The 14088-nt window shown below is 34.4% G+C and overlaps 1 protein-coding gene across 2 annotated transcripts; it reads left to right on the plus strand.

Annotated features, from left to right (window-relative positions):
* Positions 1 to 228: 228 nt before the first annotated feature.
* On the plus strand, positions 229 to 13864 carry LOC137630695 (HMG box-containing protein 1-like). Of its 2 annotated transcripts, none has more exons than XM_068362326.1 (7): positions 229 to 819; positions 4282 to 4423; positions 4734 to 4870; positions 5225 to 6165; positions 6319 to 6475; positions 6600 to 6881; positions 7672 to 13864. In XM_068362326.1, the coding sequence occupies exons 2-7, from the start codon at positions 4295 to 4297 to the stop codon at positions 7820 to 7822; spliced, it is 1797 nt and encodes a 598-aa protein (XP_068218427.1). In that variant the 5' UTR covers positions 229 to 819; positions 4282 to 4294; the 3' UTR covers positions 7823 to 13864. The 2 variants fall into 2 exon arrangements, with proteins under 2 accessions (XP_068218427.1, XP_068218428.1); XM_068362327.1 differs by having other exon boundaries at positions 231 to 819; positions 6615 to 6881.
* The last annotated feature ends 224 nt before the right edge of the window (positions 13865 to 14088 follow it).

Raw genomic sequence — 14088 nt, forward strand, 5'->3', positions numbered from 1 at the left:
TTTGCATATTTCAATTGGCGAAAATATTGTTCAAATATCTTCTCTCGTCGTAGTTCATAAAATTATACACTTATACATATAGTCACTTGCTGTTATAGTCATATAAGATATTATAAATAGGATAAATAATCAGTAATACACGAAGACTTGGCAATCGTGTTTTGCTCTGAGGTCATGGTCACGGAACCCTCAGTAAAAAGTGCGGCTCAAGCGGCAGAGTCTCTTAAAACTTACTAGCACCTCGTGCTGAGCAGACGCACGTTCATTTCGTCTCTAGCTTGAGAATTTCCTTATGAAGGGAGTAAATTCCAGCCTGTCGCTAATCGAGAGAGGCGGTACTTGACGTGTTTTATGGTGGATTTAAAATTTAGTTTACGTGGAATATTACTGGAACCGTGTTGATTAGCGGTGTTTTGTTTTGGCGAGAGGCAGTAAGTAGCGAAGGCTCGATGTGTGTCGTCGCACTGTTAGTGAAGTCCTCTTCTCTGCTGCAGTAGGATGGCGCCCACTGGCTCGTGAGGTTTAGTGTAACTTTACTCTCATACGGTATCGGGAAATGGGCATATATGAGGCACGATGGTGAGAAGGAACTGCCAGTGAACAGTGAGAGGGATGAAAGAGTCTTGGATGCACTTGACTCGTCGAAAGATGTGCTGCTGCACTTGTTGATCTCAAAAAATAATATCGCTGTCGTCAAATCTCTCGTCGTCGTCGTCGTCGGGAGATTTATTTTTTTATGAAATAAGGCTGACCCCTGAAGAGGTTGGACTTTCTTTGGCATCGTCGTCAGCCCCTTAGCCTCTCGTCAATTTAGTTCCCGTAAGTACAGGGTAGAAAATTGGCACTTTGATGAAAAAAAGGGGATAGTAGTAGGGACTTCGAGCTTTCTTAGAAGTGCATACTTAGTCTTGGTAAACGATAACGTTTTCCTGCTTGAAACGAGAATTCCCGTCGTAACCTTAAGATTTATTTAGCGTTCAAATTCATAGTCAGAAGTGAGCTAAGGCAATATTCAAACTTATCCCTGGACTACGTTCGAAAAGATTATTGTCACCCGTTTTATTTATAGGTTTTAGCTTGAGAATTTTCCCACCTAGACCAGCATATTATTGTTGTTTGATTTTAAACATATCTCCAATGTGAAGGGCATATAGTCTGATACTTTGCCTGAGGGATCGAACTATTTAGCTGGTTTCAGAAGTTGTAAAATATTATAATACCGTAGGGTACCAATTAATTTGAATGTTCCTAGTTATTTTTAAGTAACTATAAGGTTGTTCCGGTTAATGGTCCCTAGTTTAAGCCAGTGATTATCATTCTGACCAAGTGCTACCAAACGTCTAATTAACATATGCTTTCCGAAGGTCATAGTAATTTGAATGTAGTGCAATGATACTGTGTTGATGTAATTTTTGCCCTGATGTTGATAGTGTAGGTTAGGTTAGGTTTTAGATTAAAGTCAATTTGGTGAATAATTGTTGATATTTAGGCCATAGAAGTAAAACTGTAATTTTAAAAGTTTATATATTTCAGTTGTCTACGTTGTATATTTATGATAGAAACTAAAAGCACAGAGCTCTGTTTAATAAATGCAAGTGTTTAATTGCAAAATGTACAGTTGATATATTTGAGCAATATGTCCACCAGTAATGCAGGTCATATCTTAGATCAGAACTTAATGACAACTTATAGTAATCCATAAAAGGCCCAAAATTTTAAATATTTCAGATTCAATGTTCTTATCATTTGTCGATGTTGATTTTATTTAAAGTCAGGAATGCATTTAAAGTTTTGTTTACAATGGAAATACCAGCCAAGGTTGCAGGATGTACTCCACAGTATCTTGTGGTGTAGGTAATCAAGATAAAATTAATTCCATGAAATGCAAGTCCTTATTGAACTTTAAAACTATAGCTTAGGTTTTCCTTTTTTTATATATTATTTAAGCCCAAGAATAGTCATGCCAGCAGTGTAGCCGACCTGTCCTCATTGAAGTGACAGTGCATCTTACATAGTTATATTAGTGATATTTATTGAGAAATATTTTGGTAAATCTGCTGTTTAAAGGTTGAGTTCCTTTGATAAGTTTGTGTTGCTGTGTGTAGTACACAGGTTCATTTATTGTGTTTTTAGTATTTTAATTCAGTTTGAATTCTTATTTTGCAATTTAATGAGTTAAAAACCTGGTTTATCTATTAACATTATGTGATTCATCACTACTATTGTGTGAAGAAAAAGGAAAACTTGGATTAAATAAGTAAATAAAGTTTTGCATAAAGATACTTTAAAATGTATTAATAGTCAGATTCCCCCCCCCTAGATTTATTATTTGTGGAAGTCAGCAGACTTTTTATAAAATAATGAGGTTAGGATCTGGTACTTAAGTAAATAATTTGAAAATTAATGCATGGATTTATTATTTGTACTTTTGAAATGTATACAGTAATCTGCTTGAGTTATACATGTTGTTCTTTATACGTTGGTGCTTCAGTGCAATTAATTTTAGTTGAATTGGGAAATGCTTTAAAAGTTGTAAAGCAGAATCAAATTATGTAATCCTCTGTCTTTTTCTAAGTAATCAAAATTTTATATATATATATATATATATATATATATATATATATATATATATATATATATATATATATATATATATATATATATATATATATTCTGAGACTGTTGATGCAGATTTAATTTTAATTGTTATTAAAATTAAGGTGATTAACTAGGTCAGTAAGTTATAATTGTCATCTAATAGCAATGGATATGGTATTATTACTTATTCCAGCCTTGACCAATATAATGAATTTGAATATGTTGCTTTTTAATTTGCATATACTCATTCTATTGCTCATTTAAATGGCATATCAAATCATAATTGACCTAAACCAATGATTATTCCTTGACTTAGATATAAAGTTCTTCAGCTCCTTTGTAGCATAGAGTATTATGTTCAAAATGTGGTGGTGTGTATCATAGTTAAAGGTATTTTATTTATACATGAAATGTTTATTGTTTTTATGCTGTTATTTGCATTACTTGAGCATTTTGTTGATAATATAAAATGCTGCAGGTTATCTGCATAAGCACCACACTTTGGATCTGTTAGTAATATGAGTGTCATTTAAACTTCAAGGTAGTTTCAGATGTAGGTAAATATTACAGTTAGTAAATAATGACCTTGGGCCAAAGATTTGAATTTTTTATCAATCATGATTTGAAAATGGTATGCTCTCGAACTGTTTTTAGATTTATATACGTACAGGTATCTTATGTGTGTATTATGCTTTTTTATTTCCTATCTAATTGTTGAGGAATATTTTTCAACTTAGAAAATATTAACAGCTACAGAGATTTAGATACTTTCAGTTATAGAACTATGGATGGAATTTGCTTCTAAGTCTTAGAAGTGCAAGAGGCGCCCAATTTCTTTTTAGTCATACTAGTAGACTAAGTACGCTCTAATGTATAGATTTAATTATTGTTGTTAATGGAAAAGTGTATCAGAACTGGTTTAGATTTCATTGTATGAACTTTTTTTTTTTTAGAGATGTCTTCAAGTAGTCACTAATGGTTGTTAGGTTTTAATTTTTGTGTATTGCTAGGTTATTTGTATTACTGAGGTTAGTTTATTTCTATTTTTGGTAATTGATTTCTATCGATGAATGAAATACAGTAGTGTACAGTACATTAATTTATTGCCACAATACCTATTGTAAATGAAGAAAAGTTGGATTCACCTGGGATGTAAGGGTGGTTTGCTCAAATTTTAAGTATATTAACATTGGATAATGGGCAGTTACTTTGCTCAATTACAAAGTTTGTTATGTATGAAACAAAAGTTGTTTTTTCTTTTAGAAGAATAATACAGATTAGTTTCATGTTTAATCCGATCCTTTATTAATTTCGTTTCAGTTTGTGTTTCTTTACACTCTTATGCTATCATTTGTATTTGTGGTTGATATACTTTGTATTTCTTTTACTTGATATTAGGATTAATTCAAGTCAGACATGTAGTCAAGAAATTTTGTTTACAAGTTTTTCATTGCAATAGGAAAACTTAGTTTGTTTGACGGAAGGGTTTCAAGTAGTTTGCTAAAAAGGAAATTCCATTACCTTGGTTGCATTTATTTTTATTATTTGTTTGATCTTTATGAAGTGTATGAATACTGTATTGATGGTACATGTTGTAAACTTTGTAAGTCTCAATAACGGTATTGTTGAATAAGAGGTATTTTTGACTTTTGTTTTTGAAATATTTTTTTTTTCTTTTTGCAGTAAAATTGTCAAGATGAGCATTATCATGTCTGAGGAGGAACGTATGTCTCCTGACATGGGGAGTGATATGGAATCCATGTCCCTTCACACGTCCCATTCCCCATCTCCTGAGGAACCACGAGATCTTAGCATCAAGAGAAAGGTAGGGACATTATCCATATACATGATTTTTGCTAAATTGGGGTTCATGTTACAGTATATGTATTTACAATATCAAGCTGTATGAATTACAGTTTACTACGTCTTCTTTCTGTTGGGCTTCTTATTTATGGTGATTATTTTCAATTGTTCTGTGATGTAATTAGTATTTTCATCTTGAATAGTTCAAATAAATGCTTATATGCTGCTGCCATCCCTTGAAAATTCTGTAGCATCTTGTTGTACCTTAATTACAATTCTTCAATGCTGTAGTTATCAATACAATTACACAAGAACTGTATTTCCTATTTCAGATGCGACCTGTACCTCCACCTTTAGACCTTAGCAAGAGAACGCTAGAGCCAGAGGCAATGATCCCAGAGTTTGCGGCAATCACTACAACCAGTCCGAAGTCGCCACTTACACAGAAGAATCTACCACTCAGGAAAAGGTTTGTTTTAAATTTGTTTACGTGAAGGGACTTTTAGTTTACAATTAAAATTGGTTTTCATTTGAGAGCTATTTTGGTAGTTTTATAGTTTTACGGTATTTACTCTTTACAATATAATGTTTGGTTGTTAATCACTTATACATTATGTGATAGCTTGTTTGTAATTCTAATTAATGTACTCAGTATACAATCACACTGTTTAGCCTTAAAGATTTTGTTTTGTAAATTGTATAGTACTGATATTATGGGTATTATTAGTTTTAGTGTGTGGAATGGTATGAAAGTTTACATTCCTTAGTTCTTTTATGTATACTCTACACTATTCTAATTAGTTTTCCTTTATTTTTCTATCAGAGCCCACAGTTGGTCATTCCAGTTGGAGGCTCAGGCCTTACAACTACCGCAAGGGGCCACTCACGGTGTTATCAAATCAACTTCTGAAGTGAGAGAACAATCAACTGTCATCCCATCTTCTTCATCTTCATCGTCATCTTCTTCACTTAGAATTCCGGGTTTACCAACTCCTCGCACCCCTCACACTCCACATCCGCACTCAGCGATCCCAGTAATTACCAGTCGGTTCCCCTTCAGTGAAGGAAATCCGAATGGCTCTTCTCTTGGGGCTGGAGGTATGTCAGGAGATTGTCAGGGCCCTCTGAATCTCTCTACAGCCCCTATAGGTGGTCTTCCCTCCTCCCTATTATCTCCGGCTCCTTCGCATCCCTCCACATCATCCCTCAACTCTTCGAGAGAAGAACTGGAGAGTGAAGTAGGGATGATTGCAGACTGTCACGCTTCCTACTCCCATGTGCCGTCACCCCACATGCCATCTCCTCATCACATGTCTCCTCATGTTCCTTCTCCGCATCTTCAAGGACCAATGGGACCTCAAGGAATGGGTGCTGGTGGTGGTTTAGGGCCTACAGACAGATTAGGTCCTGGTTCTTCACCTTGTCCATCCTCTGTATCTCCACAGCCTACGTCGGGTCATCAGTGGCCAACCAATGTTTGGTCTGTGTTCATGTCTGGAGTACGGGTCCATTTTGTCCTTGGTACAGGTGGTCAGGTAACTGGTGCCAGATTGAGTGAAGAGCTTGGCCAACTGGAACGTACACACCAGCAACGTTATGCTCCTCATGGCTTACATCTTATGCGTATTCTTCACGAGGGTCCAACTTCACATTTACCTGGTTCTCCAAGTTATTGTCATCTATATTTTAGACCAGTCATGGTTCAGCAAGAGGATATAATGGTGATAACGCCTCCAGATCATCCTTTTTATGTACATGGAAAAGGTAAATTTTCTTGTACAGTATTTGTTTGATGAGGGGAGGGTTTATAATTCCCATCATGCCAAGTCAATTTGGATATTACAGTATTCTGAAAATAATGAAATTAAAGATTAATTTTCTCGTTTTACAGATTTTCAATCTTATTGAACTTTGTAGGTTGGTGTAGTGTATTCCCTGAGCGAGCAACAGAGAGATACAGCCTGCCTTGCCAACAACTACAAGAAGGTGATGTGTGTTTACCTCCTTATCATCCAGAAACTACTCAAACACCCATACCAGTAATGACACCAGACCTTGCTGATGCAATGAAAAGGTAATAAAAGGTCCCTCTTAAGAATTACAGTACAGTATCTTTATTGCAATTTTATGAAGTAACCAAAATTTTGTCTTTATATATGTCCTGTTTCTTGGCCCTTTTATTAGTTTTTATGGTTCAGATTCTTTTTCTCCAGATTTGATTTTAATGATGATCCAGTTGAAGGTGGCCCAGGAACATATTCAGCCCCCACAAGTGCCACATTTGCACCACATACACAGCGCACTGTCTTCCTGTCCCCCCCTGCCTCACCTTCCAAGAAAAACAGAGATGGCAGAGGAAGTGGACCTCCTGGTAATGGGGAAGTAGGTTTACGTGCTAGACGGCCTATGAATGGATTCATGCTTTTTGCCAAGCATCATCGACTTAAACTGATTCAGCAGTACCCTGGAAAAGACAACAGGTTAGTTTTGATAGTTTTCATGAACCTACAAACAATTAAATTTTGACAAAGTATATCTTGTAAAAAATTGAAAAGAGCATGCAGGTGAACAAAGAGTAAAATTCAATAGGGTAGACATAATCAGAGCAAAATACCTAAAAGATTAATCCTATGAGTAAAGTTTCGAGCAAATAAAAGGTTTTCAGAATCCCATTTTATGCGATGGAACTCTAGGGAGTGTAACATTAAACTGAAATAACTTATGTTAGTGTAACATCAAAGTAAAGTTGAACAAGTTAACAATTATCTTCAAAGGAAAGGAAATATAATATCAATTGTCAGTATCATATGAAAATTATTTACTTCGTTAGTGGGTTGTCGAAAACTTTCAGCTATTTAGGTTGCTTTGACATCAAGAATAAAGATACAGCAATAGTGTTTTATATTGTGTATTACATGTGCTGTTGAAGGTGGAAGGATTCTGTGAAATTCGGTATATGCATTCGGTTCAGTTAAGTGTATTATGACAAGCCTTTAGCTTTATCAGCCTCGAGTTATAAATTCTGTGTTATATTTCTATACAGGAATATTAGTTTTTGTTTTGATAGGAATTAATGTTGGTTCCCTTGGGCTACATGGACTAATAATGCTAATAATTGCTCTACTTGTAAGGATGACTTTTGTACACGAATAAGCTAACATTGTAGTTTTTATTTTGCATTAGTTGTTTTATGTAAAAGGCAATTTATTTTATTTACAGTATTTAATATACTGCCCTTTATTTTATTAATGTAAGATGGATGTTTTCCAGGGCAATATCGGTTTTGTTGGGAGCAATGTGGAAAGCATTGCCAGAGGAAGACCGAGAGGCATTCAATGCAGAGGCCAGAGCACAAGCGGAGGAGAGAAAGCGAATTGATCCTGATTGCTGGAAAAGAAAGCGTTCCCATTCCACGAGCTAAGATATGTTAGATTAGGTCATTTGAATGATCTTTTTATATGCATTTAATTTATACCAAGTTTTGGAGCCAAGGGAACATTTGAAGCACAGCATATCTTAATATTCTAGAAAGACAACTGTGCTGTGGCTTTGTCACACATTCACCTTGGAAAAGGTAGTTTGCTGGAGGGCATCATAATCAACATAGTAATATTTTGTGTATCTGCCCTGGTATTAATCTGTCTTGCCTTTACATGTCACAGAGATTAGAAACAGTGGGAACTACATGGGTACTATTTTCAGTAGGATTTTGATGTAAATAAAATATATATAATATTCTTGCATTGTTAAATCTAAAGAGTTTCTTGCAAAGCATCAATAGTGAGAGTTTTGTTTACTTTATGGGTTGGGCAGGTTAGGTGTGAAAAGCCCAAAAGCACATTTTTTTGGCAGTATAAATGTGCAATAATGACTTGAATTTTTTTAAGTAAACGGTGTAGCCACTTTTTCTGTATAATTATTTATGAGTGATACTGCAACTGAAATATCAAGGAGATCAAGTATTATCATATTTATATTTAGCTAATAAGGTTTGATCGAGTATTCTCAGACAAAGATGAACAATATGCTGAAGGCTTTCAGCCATTGGAGGGAGAGTAGCAGTATACATTTATGGTATTTATTTTTTTCTCCTTTTTTCCCATAAAGTGTTTTTAACATTTCAATCCAGTATTGTATAACCTTGTGTAAGATTTATAAAGGTGAATTCATGTTGGTTCTTTGCTCAGTTCATATTTTCATATTTTGTCATGAACATACAATATGAATGGTTATCTCATTGCAGTATTAGTGTTTGTGTTAGTTTTTCAATAATGGTGTTCAGATAGGCTTACTTTCTCACACATGGCAACTCCTTTTATAGGCTCATCCTTTTTAAGAGCAATGAAAGCTGCCCACATTTGATTTTCATTTACTTCATTGAAAATTTGTATGTTTGTCAAATAAACACCACTCGCAAGGCATAAATATGTACTGTATGCTGTGTTAGAGGTTTTTTTTATTGTTCAGTGCAGTAATTATGTTTGTTATTCATCTTTAATATTATTTAAAGTTATTTCAATTTCTCAACACAGTCTCTTAAGATTGTGATTCTAGTGTATAATATTTTTATCTAATTTTGTCAAATTAAAAAAAAAATCATCCCCTAGCTTTCCTATACATAATTTCATTCTAGTACAGTACAGTAGAGTATATGTTTATATTAAGCAAGGTGATTAGGAGGAAACTTTCATCTACTATATATAGGGACTGAAAGTTTTTGTAGTGTCTTACAAGATTTTTATATATGTATTTATTTATATTTATTTATCACATAATGGCTCACCTTGCTGAATAATACCTGGCGAGTGGCTTTGAGTGACTGGTTGCAGTCTTGCATTGTTGCTGTTCTTAAATAATTGGTTGTTCTTTGATGAAAATTTGCCTCTTCATTTCACTCGACAGTTGAGGCATTGATTATCCATTCAGTTATCAGAACGTATGCCTTATATGAATGTGATAGTAGAAATTCAGATTTAATGGCAGGTGTCTCGACAATCGGTTATTGATCACTTTGTTTAAATACACTGGCTTGACTTATAGCTTTATCTTCAACCAAATTCATCCCAGATAATTTTAGGAGTAATTGGTTTGTTAATAAAAAGTTTGGAGATTTTCCTAAATATCTGTTATATAGTCCAAAGTATTGTTATAAAAGGTTTGCGATAAAAGCTGTTTAATATCTGATTACTATAAGGTTCAATTTATACTGTATATTAAAAAGTGCCATCACTCACCAAATTACTAAAGTAATATGGTATGATGCTAGATGGTGTTCTTTTTTTGTTGAAGTTTGAAGGGACTGATGGCTGTATTATGTCTCGAGAATCAAGTTTCTTCTTTTTTCACTTTGGTAGTTGCAATGCTCTTTCATCAGTAAAGTACAGTAATGTTACCACTAGCAATTACTGCTACGATCCATAGGAAGGAACATCAAAATTCCATGCAGACTGGAGGGATAAAGTTAATTTTTACCTTAGTGATTTTGTTTTTATCCAGTGATATTGCTTTAGAGTTAATATCTACATGTAATTTAGTGATTTGTATATCCTTAGCTTGGTAAGATGTGTCAGTTGTCTTACCACCTCACGACCTCCTTTTAACAAGTTCTTTACTTCCATTCCTTTCATTGATGTTCCAATCATAGGATTGTAATTTTCTTTTCAAGAAATAATTTTGGCTTTCAATAATCTTCTGTAGGCCTGTCTTCCTCAAAAGATTTATTCTCTCTTAATGTTCAATAGAAAAATGGTCAAGCAGTTTATTTTTGTGGTCTTCTTGGTATAGGATGATCAGGATTTTGGAACTGAAATGTTTGTAAGACCATAAAAATTATCTAACTAGAATGTCTTGCCTGTGTTCTGCCAAAGTGGTAAAGAAGAAACTAGATTCTTTAGAGGTGGCCTTTCTTATTGGCAAAGAGTAAAGGGTGGGGTGGGGGATGAGAAATGCAGCAATAGTGTAAATTGCAGAATTGGGATAATATGACCTGCTGCCTTGTGCTCGTGTGTTATATGTCTTTCAAAAGCACAAATGATGTGTATAGAACAAGCTATTTTTGTTCAAAACTTTAAAAAAAGATATTCAACTATTTTTCTACTCGTAGCTTGAAACTTCCCTTTTTCCTGCAACTGTGTTAACTGTAAATTAGTAATGTTATGAAAGGTCTTTTTCTGAAATTTTACAGTTACAGTTAGTAACAGATATACAGAGAATCATATTATGTTTTTTATTGGAGAGAAATTTAAAAATAGTAGGTTAAGAAGTTAAATTTGCTCAGAAAGAAGTATTAGTGTGGTAGATAAAAGCTAAGCTTAACTTTTATGGAGCTCTAGCACTCTTTTTATTATCCTGCGGGCTGCCCAGTGACCCTCGGCAGCTGCAGCCGCATGTCTTTCATTCGTCTGTCCTTAAAACCCCTGTCAGGAACACCAGGAGAGTAAAGCCCAGTTGATGTAATAATTGTAACTGCCACTCGGAACCAATGTAGGATTCCCATGCTGGAGAGATGGGTTATTTTTCAATCCATCATATCTTCATCTCCCTCATCTTGTTCTTTTATGATTTTTTTATTTTTTTAGAAAATCCTGCGTGTTAGTCTGGGAGGTGCAGTTACATTTATCTCAGATATTGGTCTAAGACATTCTCACCAGTGACCGCACTGGTTGTTTGTTACTACTATTTATGTTAGTATCGGTTTTGTTTATATAATTTTTTTATTGAAATTGGGAAAATCATTAGCTAAAGTCAATTTTGTGTCAAAATTGTTACTGTGGTTGCGTGGTGTTGAAGCTAATTGAGCAGTGTGGTACATTGAGAATGTTTTTGTTATTAATATTATTAGTATATTTCACGTGATCTCAGTGTAGAGGATGGCTTGATCCTGCGGCTGTATACACAGAACTGCGGATTACCATTGTGTATATTACACCATGGCAAAGTGTAGCTCAGGCATAAATGACGATTACTTTTATGACTCAAATTCTAGTTGCGATGGCAAAGTTCTTTTGCATCGCATAAATGTTGCCTAACTTACATTTGTCATAGCTATGTGGTATGCTTTAAATGTTTGATATAATTTTTTTCCTACAGTAAACAAAAACACATTTCTTGAATGTGGTTTTATTGTTTAAGGTGACAATCACACACTGCTAAGAGTTTTATATTTTTCTCATTGTGATTTATTGTGATTGTACAAAGGCTGGGATATGAGGAGTTAAGGTGTTTTAAGTCCAATTGTCCATAGGATGTAAGAAAACCCTCCCCAGGTAGCGCAACAGAAGTACGAATCCCTTATGCTTGATGTACGAAAAACTGCTCTGGGTTCCAGTGGAGAATTGTGCAGCAAGAAATATTCTGTGTAGATGTTACTTGTGGCTGGAGGGCATCTTGGTCTAGTGTAGCTCAGTTCTTTTTAACTGCTCAACTTTGGCCATCTCTCCAACCGCATAATAATACCAGCTTTGCTCCTGTGTTGTGATATGGGTTGGGGGTTGTCTGATGTGAACAGGGCACGTGCAGTGGAATCCCAGCTGGCGTCAGGAGATGGTTTGTGTCTGATCTCACTATTCTAGGCTAAGAATGAAGACCTAAGTGATAGCCAATATATTCTGTTGTCTTCAGTGTAATTATTATTAGTAATAATAGTATTATTATTTTGCTGTTTGAATGTACAGGTAAAGTTTCCTGATAAATTTGTATCGATAGTGAGTGTACTTCTTGAAAGGTGTGATCCCTACGAATCAGCTGTGATTTTTTACCGTTACTCTCACTAGAATAGGGTGTTCAGTATCATTTAGGTTCTCACACAATGTGAACAGGTGTATAGCTGTGATCTACAAACATTGTTAGAGGATTTACAGAATATCTTCTATTTGGTGTACAGTATTTTATTTTTAGATAAGGAAATTTTGTATTTTTGAGTTCACAATGTACATGTACTTACAATGGTTTTTATGAAAAGTAGCCATTGTACACCTGATTCGTAGGGACCAATACTTATGGCAACTCATGGCATATAAATTGGAGTTCATTAGGACTGTACCTTGCTGAAGTGCATTTTGTATATATTCTTTTATGTGCAGTGAGCCTCTTGCTATTTTGGATTTTTTTTATACATGCTAATAATACATTGTTTTTTGTAATACCAACTATTAGTATGTTTATTGGAACATCATAATTTTTGTTACTTAGAAAGTTGAAGATTTTTTACTACTGCCGCTTGAATCAGGTTGGCGACGTACCACAGTTGCCATATTGTTTGTTTGTTACTTAGAACTTTGGAAAGACGTTTATTTGCAGCATTAAATGGGGAGCAGGGGCAATGACTTAGATATACAGCAGTGAAGCAGTTGAATCTTCCAAGAGCTGTAGTCTTTGTTGCCCACTTCACCAAATTTTGATTGGTCTTGATGAATCATTTATCAATATATAGCTGTTTTAGTATTTAAATACTATCATCCATTTTCCAAAAGTGCACAAAGCTGTCTTGAACTACCAGGGTTTAATATAAGAACAAAGTTCTGTGATTAGAATGTGACCTGAATCTTAAAAAGACTAGCAGTAGTAGTGGTTCGTAGGAGTGCACAAGTAAACACACTAGGTTTTATTAGATACTTGGCAAACTTTATCTTAAAAGCCATATTGTCAATGTCTTCCAGTGTTTGTCAGGTTTTGCCGACCCGTTTTTATGGTTCCTTCAGAAAATAGATATGGTCGATTTATAAAGGAAAATAGTTGCATTACATGTAATGCAAGTAATCTGGGGCAAGTATAAGTCTTTTAAATCTTTCCTAAAATGGGGTCTATTTGCCCATCCTATTATTGTTTATTGAAACCAACCCTCAAATTGCTTGAATGATGCCTTTATATTTGGGATCTTGAACAATAGCATTTTGTATTCTTGGTTAAATTGTGTTTTCAGGTTATCCTTTTCAGCATGGCTAAATTCATAAATGTAATTTAAAATTCATGTCTCATGCAAATCAAAGGATGGCGTTTTTTTCATTTGCCTCAATTACTTCTTTCATTTTTGAAGATACTGAATTTTGTACAGTATTTAGGTGAAAAAAAGGCTTTAATTGCTGAGTATCATCAAAAAGGCGAAACTGGAAGTAAATTCATATCCCAGAAAAAAAATGCTGGTTTAACATGTATTAAACAATTGTAAATTAGACGAGATGAAATTGTACAGTTATATTGTTTCTATAAAGTCTAAAGCAGACCCTGTGAGCTACTGTGAGAGCATGTCCAATCACCTTTTTCATTGGTGGTCAGTCTTGCTTCCTCTGAAGGGATGCTGTATATTACTTAAGGCAATGTACACCAAGAATATTAAGTAAATCTGTTTTAGGTGTTGCATGCATGACAATGTTTTACATGGTATTAATTTGAAAGATATTTTGTATAAAGAAAATACTCCCTGTATGATGTCTTTTGTGTAACAAATAAAAAAATTAAATTCTCATCTTAGGTTTTATTTTCTTTGTATATGAGGGTGTTAACATTGTACATTTAGCTTGCAGTAGAATACTTAAAATCTATCAAGAACTAGTTATAGCAGCAGTGTACAGTGCTACAGTTTATGTAGTATAAAGAATGATATTGAAAGTTTTATATGAACAAGGTTTTGTTGCAGACTACATATTGAAGGACCCTAAATTATTTTCTTCAGTCCCACTGGTCTTGGGG

This window comes from Palaemon carinicauda, chromosome 38 (assembly GCF_036898095.1).
Source record: "Palaemon carinicauda isolate YSFRI2023 chromosome 38, ASM3689809v2, whole genome shotgun sequence".
NCBI classification, from domain to species: Eukaryota; Metazoa; Arthropoda; class Malacostraca; order Decapoda; family Palaemonidae; genus Palaemon; species Palaemon carinicauda.

Excerpts from the sequence above, each read along its gene's own strand:
- LOC137630695 (XM_068362326.1), top strand. The coding sequence starts at position 4,295 with ATGAGCATTATCATGTCTGAGGAGGAACGTATGTCTCCTGACATGGGG. Across the intron at positions 4,424-4,733 it reads ATCTTAGCATCAAGAGAAAG|ATGCGACCTGTACCTCCACC; the intron begins GTAGGGACATTA and ends TTCCTATTTCAG. Across the intron at positions 6,476-6,599 it reads CTTGCTGATGCAATGAAAAG|ATTCTTTTTCTCCAGATTTG; the intron begins GTAATAAAAGGT and ends TTTATGGTTCAG.